Source organism: Nymphalis io, chromosome 2, assembly GCF_905147045.1.
Source record: "Nymphalis io chromosome 2, ilAglIoxx1.1, whole genome shotgun sequence".
In the NCBI taxonomy this organism is placed as follows: Eukaryota; Metazoa; Arthropoda; class Insecta; order Lepidoptera; family Nymphalidae; genus Nymphalis; species Nymphalis io.
Window position 1 is genome coordinate 3939875 of NC_065889.1, and position 14419 is coordinate 3954293.

The 14419-nt window shown below is 32.4% G+C and overlaps 2 protein-coding genes across 2 annotated transcripts; one reads left to right on the plus strand and one right to left on the minus strand.

Annotated features, from left to right (window-relative positions):
• Positions 1–844: 844 nt before the first annotated feature.
• LOC126774195 (serine/threonine-protein phosphatase 6 catalytic subunit) lies at positions 845–3223 on the plus strand. The gene is made up of 6 exons (XM_050495602.1): positions 845–1092; positions 1401–1546; positions 1666–1807; positions 2099–2253; positions 2536–2648; positions 2956–3223. Exons 1-6 carry the CDS (start codon positions 925–927, stop codon positions 3144–3146), a joined length of 915 nt encoding a protein of 304 aa, XP_050351559.1. The 5' UTR covers positions 845–924; the 3' UTR covers positions 3147–3223.
• A 2917-nt stretch (positions 3224–6140) lies between these two features.
• LOC126774177 (eukaryotic translation initiation factor 3 subunit I) lies at positions 6141–8828 on the minus strand. Its single transcript, XM_050495578.1, has 5 exons — positions 8731–8828; positions 8391–8617; positions 7175–7307; positions 6906–7073; positions 6141–6774 (listed from the first exon to the last, which is right to left on the minus strand). The coding sequence occupies exons 1-5, from the start codon at positions 8731–8733 to the stop codon at positions 6316–6318; spliced, it is 990 nt and encodes a 329-aa protein (XP_050351535.1). The 5' UTR covers positions 8734–8828; the 3' UTR covers positions 6141–6315.
• Positions 8829–14419: the final 5591 nt, after the last annotated feature.

Sequence of the window (14419 nt, forward strand, 5' to 3'; positions counted from 1 at the left end):
TTTGCAAAAAGTGCCTTTGTTTATTTTTCTACTGCCATTGTGTGCTTATTAAATTATTAGGAGCATGCGCTGGAGTCCCTCAAGAATCCCTCTACGCTCCCTTCTGACTCCTTCCTTTACACGATTACACGAACGATATATCCAGACAGAGAAGCCGAGTAGATTTAAGAATTTTTGTAGAACAATTGGTCAATTGGCCAAAAATTTAGCGAAACTACAAATATCATACTGAATACATTTTTATGCACTGCCTCGATTTGTTTAGGATATGTGCGTAACATCTATTTCCATAAGAATTGATGTCAGCGCGAGAGGTACTTACTACTTAAGAAGAGGAAACATACTAGACAGATACAGGAGACCTTTGCACGTAGTGAATGCCTCAGACTAGGATCACAGCTATGGTCGCTCTTTTATCGAAACGAAATCCCCGGCTTGCGCCGTCTCGTCGACGGATATGACAACGCCATCGCTCCGCTCATTACGCCCGCTTGCGTCCTTGCAGAAGATGCTTTTAGGATGGTCATTTCTGTGAACTTTCAATTGCCTCACTTCTTTTGGTTAAATTTTCGGACTCATTTCAACAACCGGCAGAAATACATATTTAGAAAAAAGAAAAAACACATATTGCATTATAAGATTAAAGTGCATGATTAAATCCATTATTTAATAACAGCGTCGTCAGCTAATCGTCATCCACAAAAGCTCCCGGTTCTCCTGTTTATAATTCCAGTCGGAATATATAGATTCATTATACTAGAATTCAAAGCTAAATAACATGGTCTTTAGCTTTGGCTGTCACAATGACAAATGATAACGTTTTATATATGATTTTGAAGTTTTATTTCGACGATTGACGATTGAAGGATAGTTATAGAGATTTATTCAAAGAACGATTTCAAAACCTATATATATAACAATAAAATGATGGGCGACGTAGATAAATGGATAGAGATTGCAAAAAGATGTAAATACCTACCAGAAGATGATCTTCGTGAACTGTGTAATATAGTTTGTGACTTGTTACTTGAGGAGCCGAATGTTCAACCGGTACAAACACCTGTAACCGTTTGCGGAGACATCCATGGACAAGTAATTACAGTTTTTTTATTAACTATATTTGTTAATTTTATACGGCGTTTTATTAATTATAGTAAATATATATTATAACCAAAACAAGTTCATTGTCAAAGTCCATGTAAAACTACTCAAAATATTCACAAATTTAATGTTTAAATATTTTAAAAACTTATTTCTTTTAATCCATATACTTTTCTGTTATAATAAAATATAAAGAAATACATCCTCAATTTTCTTCAAAACAATAGATTTAATGATTTATTCACCTAAACAAGGAAATAGTATACAAATAAGAATAATATATTAAATAAATATTTCAGTTTTATGACTTAGAAGAGCTCTTTCACATAGGAGGTCAAGTTCCAGACACAAAATATATATTTATGGGAGATTATGTTGATCGAGGGTATTATAGTCTTGAAACACTAACCCTCCTTATGGCACTTAAAGCCAGGTATCCAGACAGGTGAGATATTCTTTATTACCCCTAATTTTATTTGATATTTGCTTACTCAGTAATAATACTTGAAAAAGTTATTTTATATAATATTCTTTATATTTATATCTCTAACATAAATCTTTCAGGATAATATTATTGAGAGGAAATCATGAAACCTGTCAAATCACTAAAGTTTATGGATTTTATGATGAATGCCTAAACAAATATGGTAATGCAAATGCTTGGAAGGATTGTTGTAGAGTTTTTGATTTGCTTACAGTTGCAGCGGTGAGTCTTAACATCTATGTATGTTAGTACTAATAAACATGACAGCTTTTGTAATACTAATTGATAAATTAGTAGTTTATAATTATGTTATTTTTTCTCACAGCATAGTTAGGGTAGATACTAATAATTTTTTACAAATTCATAATCATCGTTTTTTTACGATTCATTTTTTTTAATCATAAGAGAATAGGCAGCACAAGCAAATAGTAAGCTTTAAACAGCCCAATTGCTATTTATGTAAAGTAATTGTTGTTATATTGTATTAAATTATTGAAACTTGATTGATTACAGTTAATCGATGAAACAGTATTATGTGTCCATGGGGGATTATCTCCAGAAATATCAATGTTAGACCAAATTAGATGTATTGATAGAAATCAGCAGATACCACATAAAGGTGCTTTTTGTGACTTACTATGGTCTGATCCGGCTGATGTTAAGATGTGGTAAGTTTATTAATTCTTAGATAGATAAGTGGGTTATTTTGTAGAATTTATTTTTATATCAAGTACAAAGTAAAAGAAAATCCTTTTTTTTTATTTTTACCAATACCTTTTTTTCTTTAAATCATTAATAAATACTTTAAATGTGTGACTTTAACTTATATTTAAAAGGACTAATGTATGTTTAGCCCAATTTTTTTTTTAATTACTTTCAATGGTTTTTATTGTGACTTAATATACATTGTAAAATAAAAAAAAAATTAGTATACCATTCTTTACTTTCAGGTCTGTCAGTCCTAGGGGAGCTGGATGGTTATTTGGTAGCTTTGTCACAGAGCTTTTTATGAGCTACAATAACTTAAGTCTGATATGTCGAGCACACCAACTTGTTAATGAAGGTATAATATGATTTTTAAATCATATCTATAATTGGAATATAGGTATTTACCTGGCCGACCAGAGCCCATAGACATTTTCTTCTACCATCAACCAAGCAACCAAGATGTTATGTCCCTTGTACCTGCAACCAAGTAATGCTGTTTGGACTGATAAACTAACATGTAGAAGAACTAATCTCGGTGCACTTTAACTAAAACCCTGCCAGCCACCAATAAAGTTGAAAGGTTTTTTAATAATAATGAACCCATTGCTTGATAAGTTTTTCTCAATTGAAATTAGTATAAGTACTGTAAATTTGTGTTTCAGGTTACAAATATATGTTTGACGAGAGATTAGTCACAGTTTGGTCGGCACCTAACTATTGTTATCGTTGCGGTAATGAAGCTTCTATAATGGAATTTAAAACAGTCAATGATAGAAGTGCTAAGATCTTCCAAGCAGTACCGGATAGTGAAAGAGATGTTCCCCCTCAGCATACTACACCATATTTTCTGTAGTCAATTCATGCTCAATGTGATATAAATATTTCATGATAATATCATAAATTTTGTATATTAAAATATTGTACATTGTATTTTGTTATATTATTTATCACTGTAAGAAACATGTGGATATGAGTAGCCTCAGATTAACATTTTATACTTATTGTGAGATTGGTGGTAGGGCTTTGTGCAAGCTCATCTGGGTAGGTATCCACTCATCAGATATTCTACCGCGAAACAGCAGTACTTGGTATTGTTGTATCCAGTTTGAAGGGTGTGTGAGCCAGTGTAATTACAGGCACAAGGGACATAACATCTTAGTTCCCAAGGTTGGTGGCGCATTGGTGATATAAACGATGGTTAACGTTTCTTACAATGCCAATGTCTATGGGCGTTGGTGACCACTTACCATCAGGTGGCCCATATGCTCGTCCGCCTTCCTTTTTTATAAAAAAAAAAGATTACTTTTAATCTCATATGACGAGAATGAGTCTGTCTGGAAATTAGTTAATATAATGGAATTAGTTAATATAATAAACCATTACGCTAGACTTTGTCGAACGCTTTTGCTACATCGAAGTAGTTTTGTTTATGGCCAAGCCCTTTAGTATGTCTTCCGTTAAGCGGTGGACCTGGTTGACGCACAACTTTGAAACCGAACTGCTCCTAAACCTTACCGAGAGTGTTAAGAAGTATAATGGTATCGATAGCTAGTGGACTGATTCCTGGGTTTCCCTTGTTCAGGGATACCTATGGCTATGGCTTCTTTATAATGGTCGGGAAAGGAGCAACCTGCCCGAAGGGCGTTAAATATAAGTACAAGAAGTGTGATAAGCTGTTGCGGGAGGCGCTTAATGGCTTTATATGAAATCCGGTCGGCATCGGAAAAAATCTTTTTTAACTTGTAATGTCTTGACAATCGATTCGATTTCCTCGACTAACGTCGGATAAAAGGTTCGTCTTTGGTGGCACAAAGCGGATGTTGTCTACTACCGCGTGGGCCTTTAAGGGGTGTTCCGGATCTACCGGTTAATTGATCGGTGAGCGTCGTCGAGACTGTCGGTTAAGCACTCGGCCTTTTTTTTTCATGCAGTGGAAACCCTCACAAAGGTACCCAGCTCCCTTGGGGGGAAAGTCGTCTGTTGCGGCAGGGAAATTCGGGTGTAACTAAGGAGAGATGTTAGCGGCTGATCCACTTTTGAGGGATTTTGGCATCATCCAGAACGGCTACAATGCGCTTCCTAGCTACGACTTATAAGGCCCCGCTTACTCGCTACGAGCTTCTATAGTTTACTACGACACCATTATACTATTTTTATTATCTTCCGGATTTTGTTGCCTGGTACTTCAAATACAATAACTCAAATCAAATTACTTTATTCAACATTGAAGCATTTTACTTTCTTAGTGATCGTCAAACTAGAAACTACCGCCGGTTCGGTAAAGAAACATCCAGCCCCAAGAAGAATCGGTGAAAGAAACTCAGCGGGTTTTTTAATATCGTGTTTCTTGCCAATCAGTCAATATGGGGGACCCACTGCAACTTGACATCTGATTCGTAATACGAGGGATCTCTTATTTAACTTTTTATTATTATAAATATAGTTGTTGTGACATTTTGCCAAGGCATATATAGGAAAATGCCAATTGAATACTCCCTTCCAAAAACACCTTCTGCTATGCTACAGCATTCTCGATCATCTCCGGATATAACCGGAGATTCTAACATAACAATGAGGTCACAGAGATTAGCGTAAGCAGACTTGGAATATTTTCTGAATGAATTTGAAAATATGTTTTCCACTGGACAGCTGCAGAGGAGAGTATAATTTTTTTTTTATAGATTAGGAAGGCGGACGAACATATGGGCCACCTGATGGTAAGTGGTCACCAACGCCCATAGACATTGGCATTATAAGAAATGTTAACCATTGCTTACATCGCCAATGCGCCACCAACCTTGGGAATTAAGATGTTATGTCCCTTGTGCCTGTAATTGCACTGGCTCACTCACTCTTTAAACCGGAACACAACAATACCAAGTACTGCTGTTTTGCGGTAGAATATCTGATGAGTGGTTGGTACCTACCCAGACGAGCTTGCACAAATAAATTTATTGCATGATGAGCTTGCATAAGTAAATTTATTATTATTATAGACAGAACTTTAAAAGGCGTAAGAAGTTCAGACAAAATTATGAGACTATCACCTTCTTGTCTTCTACAAGCTTTCGTCAAATACAGAAAGTATTAGTAAGTGAAGTTTCGAAATGCATTACACCCATGATAGATAATAATTGTTATCAATTAATACTTCCGGTCCTACATATACGGCTAGTTCGGGTACATCTTGATGATTATTTATAAGTATAGATTAAAACTTCTGTTTAACAATTTAATTAGTAATTTCATAATCAAATAAATAGTTGATTCATATTTGTTTATACTTGGAACATTTTATTATATATTATTCTATTTATTAATGGCGCCTTCTGCTTGTCAGCTTCCGGCGCAATTAATAAATAGTGCTTATTGTTTATTTATATTTTCTCAAATTATGTCGATTAATCAATGCTATAATAATTTTGTTTTATTATGTATAATGTAAAGATTAAGCTACTAGAATCTTATTTTACTGATCTGGCTAGGTTATCTGCGGCTTATCAACTTCCGGTGTAATATATTAATCTTTAATATTTAATGTTACATAATCTTGTATTATTAAATAATATTTGTCCGTAAATAATCATTAGAATAATTAAGATAAACAATGTTTAATATTATCTTTTAAGTTTGTAAATTTAGTATTAAATTAGGTCAAGATGTTTTTGTATAAATACCGCCAGTTTAAATATATCGGGCATTGGTATTGTAACCGTTGTAACGAGCATTACAAGTGTTTTCTTATATAACGTATCGTCATTTTCGCCGCCACCCTGGTAATCCACCTTCTATATAATTCTTAACCTGGGGAAGTTGGGGTGGGCTGCAAGTTGGAAATAAAAACAACTTCCCAAATATTTATTTATTTTGTGAAAAACTTAAGAGAATTTGTTGATCTATTAAACAAACAGTTAAATTTTATGAGCAGTGGTTGTTGGTAAAACACTCAATTTATATTTTTGACTGAAGTAAGTATAAATGTGTATATCCAATACTGATGTGATATAATGTTGTATATAGTATTAATCCCTATTGTAATCAAATGTATAATCAAAGTAGGATTGATCAAAACTCTGTACACGCACATAACCATCTTCACCACCAGATGCAAAACTCTTGCCATCTGGATGGAATGCTAAACTGTTGATTGGCCCAAAGTGACCTTTGACACGTCCAAATTCTTCTTCAAAAACAAGATGGAAGAATCGAGCATCGAATTTTCCTTGTCTGGTAGATGTAGTTGTTACTTCCATAGCATCTTGACCTCCGCCAAGGACAACATGGTCCAAGATAGGGCTAAGTGCAGCTGAATTTACAGGACGCTCAGTTTTGTACTCTTTGAGGAGTTCAAGAGAATTTGTGTCAAAAAGCTTAGCCGATTGATCCTTTGAAGCAGTAATAAACATTGTCCCATCACGTGAGAGCTGCATGTCATTGATTTGATGTGTATGTTCCTTAACTGAATGCACTTTCTTGCCAGTCTGTAAGAAATTTCATAAACTTAATTGGACACTTATTAAAGCAGTTCAATTAAAACCTTTACTTAATAAATTATTGACAAGACTTGTGCTTAATAGGATTAAAATGTATATGTGTTTAAAATGTTACATACTCTTAAATCCCATTGAATGAGATCACCAGCTTCATGGCCAGTTATGATGGTTTCATCCGAACAACCCCAAACAAATGATGTTACTTTTGAATCTGTTATTTCCCACTTTAATATTGGGTCTTGGGTTGAAAGTGAGTCATCAATAGTTCTTGTGTCAATTATGAAGACCTAAAATTAAATTATTTTAATTAGTGAAAATAACCAAAATATCATATGAAAAAAATAATGAAAATAAATGTAATCAATGCAATTAAAAAACATTGCCTTACTTCACAAGGATGACCCATAGCCTTGTCAGTGGTGTATGCGGCTTGGTTGGCACTGAAGCTAAAATTGCAGGTCCTCACAGAAGAGTTTGTTTTTATAGTAGCTATGTTTTTGCCAGTCTCTAGATCCCATAATCTGCAATATTAAAGATTATAGAATTAAAAGATTCTCATCTCAGATTGAGCAAGCAATCCTGTGGCGCTCCTCGTTAAGGATGGAAAGGGTACCACTGGTTTTGTATTATATTTGTGATATTCTGATGTTCAGGGTTGCACTCGGGGTATTTGACACCTGGTGTCCAACTGTTCCCGTGCCTGAAACGCGTAATGCGTTTTTCCAGCAATAAAAACAGGGGTTCGTTGCCCCTTTCAAACAACACCCCACGGAATTGCATAGATTTTTTTTTATATGTGCATTTTTAAAGTTATACAATACGAATATTTTGTCTTATAGATAAATAGATAGACCAGTGAACAGGAGCTGATTTGATTCTGGTGGGGTAAGGTAAGCTATAAAAATGACCCTTATTACCCCAAATTTGAGTAGCGAATTCTAATCCATTCCCAATTCAACTAACATATTATTTTAAACATTATAAACTAAGTTAATTAATTTATGTATGATGTGTACAGTCAGTCAGCTTCATATATAATGTAACAGACAAGATTATTAAATTCATTCATCCGAAGTCATCAAATTAATTAAATCATCCATTTTGTAAAAATATATTGGAACCGAACCAAACCAAATATATGTGAACCTCATTAAATTTATAACTTCATTCTATCCATCATTCAACTAGTAACAGTCAAAGCACCAGTGGTTTCTAAGCATCTTAAGTATAAACAAATCTTATCGCAGTACATTTTAGGTACACTTTTACATAAATGTTTATAAACTATAGTAAAATTTTTGACTGCAGAAATGGAAAGTTATAATAAAACTAAGGAGATTGGATTAAAGGATATTTACCACCCCTTTCACTTGGAGCACAATGTCACTGGCATATTATTTGTTTTATGTCCATGTTTCTATAAATCATTCTAATATTCTAAAAATTTTAAGTACAAAGTAGCTGAACCTCATTTATAGACACTAAGCAAGTAAATATCAGAAATTACTTTTGATGTTTCTATATATTTGGTAACATTGTCTGTAACTTTATATATGATGCTGACTGTACTGCTCAAGGCGTACACAATAATAAACATTTTTTACCTCGTCGAACTGTCACCACCACCTGTGACTAGGTTAATGGACTGCCAATCGACATCCAAACACCAAACTACGCCACCATGACCATTGAATGTGCCTAGACGCTCACCATTCAGAGACCACCAAACATTAGGTTTCGAGTCTTTAGCCGCAGAGAATAACAAATCTCCTTCGCGATTGTATTTAATTTGAGTGATAGCACGTTCGTGCCCTTGCAACATAAGAGGTTTCTGCAAAATACATATTATTATGTCGAATTTTTTGAAGACAATTTTTATAGATGGTGTCGTTTTTTAAAAAAAACGTTTCAATTGCAATTACAAATAAATACGAAAGTACTTACCATATTTATTTTCTGTATGAAAAATTACCAAATATCAAGAAAAACTAAACTGGTGCATGTGGCGATACCGCTTTCTGATTGATGAAGGGGCAAAACCAAAAGCGACACATGTCATACAGTGTTTGACATTAACGCACCGTTCGAAAACATGCTACTGTAAAGGATGTGTATTAGTAGTATTGCATTAATTTAATATGTTTATTTAATTTTTTGATAGCTACAAAATAAATAACTACGCCATGTTTTATTTACTTTTATTAATCTCTTCCTTAAATAGGTTAGGTCAAAAGTTACGTACTAGATGGCGCTGTAGACATTTCAACATTTTGCCAAATATAGATAACATAAAAATCTCATCGTAGCTTTTTTTATTTATTTAGCTTCTAAATATTTTCTTTGAAGTGAAAATTTTAAGCTTTTGGCAAAACAATTGATTACATTTCATCAATAATTAACTTCTATATTTTTACATTTATTAATATTGTACAACTCATTTTGATTGAATACAAATATTCAACATATTTGTATTCAAGCAAAATAAACATTTACTTTAATTAAATCATGATATTAGGTTGTTGTATATAAAAAGGTACCGTTTTAAATAGATTTTTTAATGAACATTTTATATAATATTTAATTAATTAATAAAATTATATTTATTTGTATTGATTATTATTGCCGATGAACGTTTGTCATTTTAATGAAACTTCATTCATAACTACGCTTTAGAAGTCCTGGAAAAGGGCTTCGGTAATCTTTTTAAAGGCTTTTTATCATCTTATTAAATTTGATATTCTTCCTCTGTAAAAGCTATTCAAAATCCGAAAAAAAATTGTTGGAGTAAAGTCGTGTGTGTGATGGGTGACAGAAAGTTTCTAGTCGTAAGTTCGCAACTCCTTTAGTTTTAAGATGATCTGGTTTAGTGACGAGTTGTAGTAAATAAAGAGTGGACTAGATAACTAGCAATTGATCAGTCGCGGTTATTTAAAATAATTCTGAGCAAGAGTTTATCGTTTTTGTTTAGTCGTTTTATACTATAAAATATTACGGGATTCACTTAACGTTTATGACTTTCCAATTGGATGTTATTTACGAAACAGTATCGTTTTCGTATTCGGAAATAACGATTTTCCTTATTCTCCGCCGTTCTCGATATTCATCGTAAATCTTCACAGTTACGAGTATGTACTAGAAATCAACAACTTCGTAGATGAGGACCTAATAAAATTACATATCTGAAAATCTTGAGCTATTGTGTATTTTGATTTCCCGTTAATATATTTTCATAATTGTAGTTACTTGATACCTTTGCAATACGATGATTAGATCTTTTTATACAAAAGTTATTTGTTGCTAGTTTGGTAAAGGAAATAATTAGACTCTTTTATTTCACATACATTTTATTCTCTTAAGTTATTAACCATTGATTTCCAAGAGTACAACTAAAAAACAAATTAAAGTACAAACACGTTATGCATCGCTAACTAAACACAACTGTAGGTAACTTCTCTTGGCAAACCAGTTCATCCATTGACTAACATAACACCCGGCGCACCACTCGAACGAGACGTAAAAACCGATACAAACATCAGAATAAGTATTAACAGTCATTGTATCCTAACTTGGTCGAAAATGTATAACAACAGCCTTAATCCATCGAGAACAGTACATCAATCATCAACTAATGTGATTGGCTACGTGTGAACATAGAACCCTAATTTATTGTTATAGTTAAGAATACGCTAGTACTGAAAACGACAAGTCTTAACATTGAGCGAACCCAACTATTTAATATTATGTGTATTGACGTAGCCAGTTGTGACCGGGGTCGGATAACCATTTTGAGAAAACTTAAAGCAAATTCTAAAAAAATTAACTGTAAATTCATTTAAAATCAACAGCAATTAATAGTCGACTTTCTTATAATTTGCATCCATAAATCTCAAAGAAGTAATAAGTAATATATTCGCGTAAACTACTTTAATCATAAGTACATAAATATGTATGAATGGATCTAGATCGAAAAATAAAAATAAAGGCTGGCTACGCCAAAAAATATTTTGTGAAATGCAGCACATTCGCCCACTCTGAACTCTTTAAAAAATGTCTACCTAAACATTTAGAACTTCAGGCACTTTCTGTGAGACTGCGTGGTACTAATGTGGCTTTTGTTTATTACTCGAAAAACTTAGCGAAATATACGATTGAACATAAAGTTATATAGACAAGCGAAACGTGTTTGTGAATTCGTAACAAAAACGAATAATTTATATTTGGATAAAACATACAACTTGAAGAATAGATATCTAATATATATTTATATACTTAGAGTTCAAATATCCATCTGTGACACGTAATTACATACAACAAACACTTGTCAACGTTTCCAAATATATATTCTCTTACTGCTTTACACTCGATTTATTAACTATTTTAATTACAAAGTCTAATGTACACAAGTCAACCCTTCTTTTATCCGAAGTACATGAAACGCTAGTTTTTACACAACAAACCTTATTTTAATAATGTGAAAATATTTCCTCACAATATCTTAGATGTAATAATTATCGTCTTATGGACTGTAAAGAAAGTGTGAAATGCATTAAGTTCTTGTTATACCCTTAGAAATATATTAACACCATAATCATTATTACTATTACATATCAGTCAAAATATTTTCGCAATATTATATCTAAACGGTCGACTTTTGAATTACTCGTATTGATGTTAAGTGAAATTTTACCGATTTAAACTATTAGAATAGGTTTGATATTTTTTCTGTAACGGCCATTATGTTAATATTTACAAGTAATTCTTAAGTCGAGTCCACTCATAGTCCGGGCTGCCAGAACATTGAGACCAAGAACTATTCTTATATCAAATCAGTACATAATCAGAAATAACTGTTTGAGACACATTGCTCATTTGTCGTCTACCAACAATAAGCGATACGAAATATGTGATATTACACATAAGCAAATTGAAAGTTTTCTTTAGAAACCAGCTTTTAAATTAGGAGAGCAACGAAAAGCGAATGGCTATTGCACATGTATTTAATTTTATATACAAATAATTGTATAGCCTCCCGTGGGCTTTTCGTGTACTACTCTAATTAGGTACTCGCCAGTAATGCGCCAATTTCATTATCGTTATTCCCTAACAATACTATCCTTTGTACAACGCCAATAACATTCTTAATATCTAAATTTCCTTTGATACTCTGCCGTTAGTTTCTGCCTTAATAATAATCTACGCTATTAACAAAATAAGTGTCAATATTACTTACATACATTACCTTTAATATTAGTAGAACGATGCACTAATCGCGATTATAGTTACATTACACTTACGATTTTCATCATACACAATTAAAAATCTATAAAGGCATCTTTACCTCAGACTTTAGATTTACACCGTCGTATTGATGGTGTTCATATCGACTAATTATAATTTAAGTTAGATATAAACAAATAAATAAATATATTATGTAATTTAACCAAATTGTCAATATATATGACGTAGGAGCCAAACGCGAACGCTGAGAGAATTAGAACGAATTGATTTCATTTTGAATATCGTAAATTTTTTTTCCATAAACTATCACTGTTCAATTATCACAATTAACTAATAATTTCACGAATGTCACTAACTTAAACATATATGTATAACAAAATTACATTAAGAATCTATTTAGGCATTTGATGGCAGTGTTTTAACCGGTTGTATTGAAACTAATTTATACAATTTATAAAAAAATTATAGACTAACTTAACTAATGGTAACACGATGAGGAACGGACACGTGTCGCTCATTCAGGTAACAGGATTATCTAATTATAAAATATTTTCAATAATGCTCGTTTTATTCTACATACATATGTTTGCTTAACTACGGACGTAGGTATTAGCTTGGTATGTATCAGATCTGTGACGAATCGTATATTACTTAAGTCCGTTCTAATAAAAAAATACAAAGTGTAGAAAAAAAGTATGTAATTTTCATAAGAACGTATATATTATTTAACACTACGTGTTGTAATACTTTTAACAGTTAGTATATACCGGTTAGCAATATGTATTCTGTGTATTGAAAAATAGTCATGAATTATGAATATATACATACATATCACAAACTTTACCCTTCAGATGTATAACGTAAGTCACTGGAGATATACTATACAATATAATACGTATATATATTTTAATTAATGTGTGAATAATTTATATCTAAATAAGAATAGGAAGAAATGCTTAATAAGTTTTGGGACATAACGTGGTGAAAATATTAAGTATAGTCTGCTGACATCGATCTTTATAGATCTAAGGCATGAATAATGATTACCTAGAACCTAAGTCCTTAGAACGAACTTTTTGGTTGTAATTACTTAAATTTTTAATTTGACGTTTATCGCCTTCCCTAATCTAATGGTAACAGTTCACCGTTGTTGGAACGTAATAATAACATTAACGAGTAAGGGATTGTACACACGCATCGATAAGTAGCCGCGTTTGAACCGTTACAGTGTGTTCTTATATTATTTAATTGGCATTAATAATCTATTTATTTTATGTTGTGATAAATAATAAAATAAAAATTCTGCTTAAAGTTTTCGATAACAGTAAATTGGGTTATAACATCAAAATCGACAGTATAGAAGCGCTATACATACCTAGCTATCAATATAAAATTATTTTCAATAATAATACAAATCAAGAAGCTCTTGAGTATCATTTCAATAAAAATGTCTAAAAAGTTCTTTAACATCAAATGTGTAGAATCCATCTGAAAAATATATTTAGCGATAAATCGGCGGCTAGAACTCGCATCGTGTATACATTCCATAATACGATTGCTATTAAAGATAATAGCTAATAACATTAAAATAGGCAGTGATTACTGACAGTGAAGTTAATCAGTTTATTACTTATAAATTATGGCTATCAAAATTTACGACTATTTATGACTAATTATGTGTATGATTAATTGATAAATGTGGTTACATCATGTACTTGTCAGGTGTGATGATGAAGCTGTGTACGAAGATTTTGGTCGAAATCAGAGTCAGTGACTTATAATATTAATAGAAAATATTGAAATCGTCATGAATTCATAAGAATAGTTTGTGAATATCCGGAATTTTCCGGATATTTCGGAGTGTCCAGAAAATGTGAAATAGGTTATGTCGATACGATGATGGTATTGTCGTGGCACATATAGATTTTTGATACGATTAGAGAAATCTTATGTATGAAATCTTAGGTAAGTTGCAGTTGGTTCGCTTTAGCTAAATCCTATTTATTTGATTACTTAAAACCAGTGAAACGGTAAAAAAATAATATTTGCCACATTCCTAGAGAATTAAAATATAATGGCCACGCAGTCTTCGAAAATTTAGCTACGAGTACATTATAAATAATAACGTATCTTAAACAATTCTGATACCGATAAAAATAATACTTAGTGCCTTGACAGTTTGTAAGATCTAGTGTAATGATGATATCATGCAGACGTCTGATGAAGTTAATGGTATTGAGCATAAATTACACTTGAACACATCAAAGGAAGCAAAGTATAATACGATAAGTAAATCTTCGAACCGTCTTTGCCTAAGTGAAACAATGGCGCACGGTTCAATAGCTTACTCGCCCGCCATCGGCATGTCAATTCAACAATACCTACCGGTCACTTA

What these genes read in the sequence shown, in the direction of transcription:
- LOC126774195 (XM_050495602.1), top strand. Translation starts at nt 925, where the DNA reads ATGATGGGCGACGTAGATAAATGGATAGAGATTGCAAAAAGATGTAAA. An exon ending in GCGGAGACATCCATGGACAA is followed by an intron (nt 1,093 to 1,400) that starts GTAATTACAGTT and finishes TAAATATTTCAG; the next exon opens with TTTTATGACTTAGAAGAGCT. An exon ending in ATTTGCTTACAGTTGCAGCG is followed by an intron (nt 1,808 to 2,098) that starts GTGAGTCTTAAC and finishes GATTGATTACAG; the next exon opens with TTAATCGATGAAACAGTATT.
- LOC126774177 (XM_050495578.1), bottom strand. An exon ending in GGTGGTGACAGTTCGACGAG is followed by an intron (nt 7,308 to 8,390) that starts GTAAAAAATGTT and finishes TTAATATTGCAG; the next exon opens with ATTATGGGATCTAGAGACTG. An exon ending in TCATTCAATGGGATTTAAGA is followed by an intron (nt 6,775 to 6,905) that starts GTATGTAACATT and finishes AATTTCTTACAG; the next exon opens with ACTGGCAAGAAAGTGCATTC.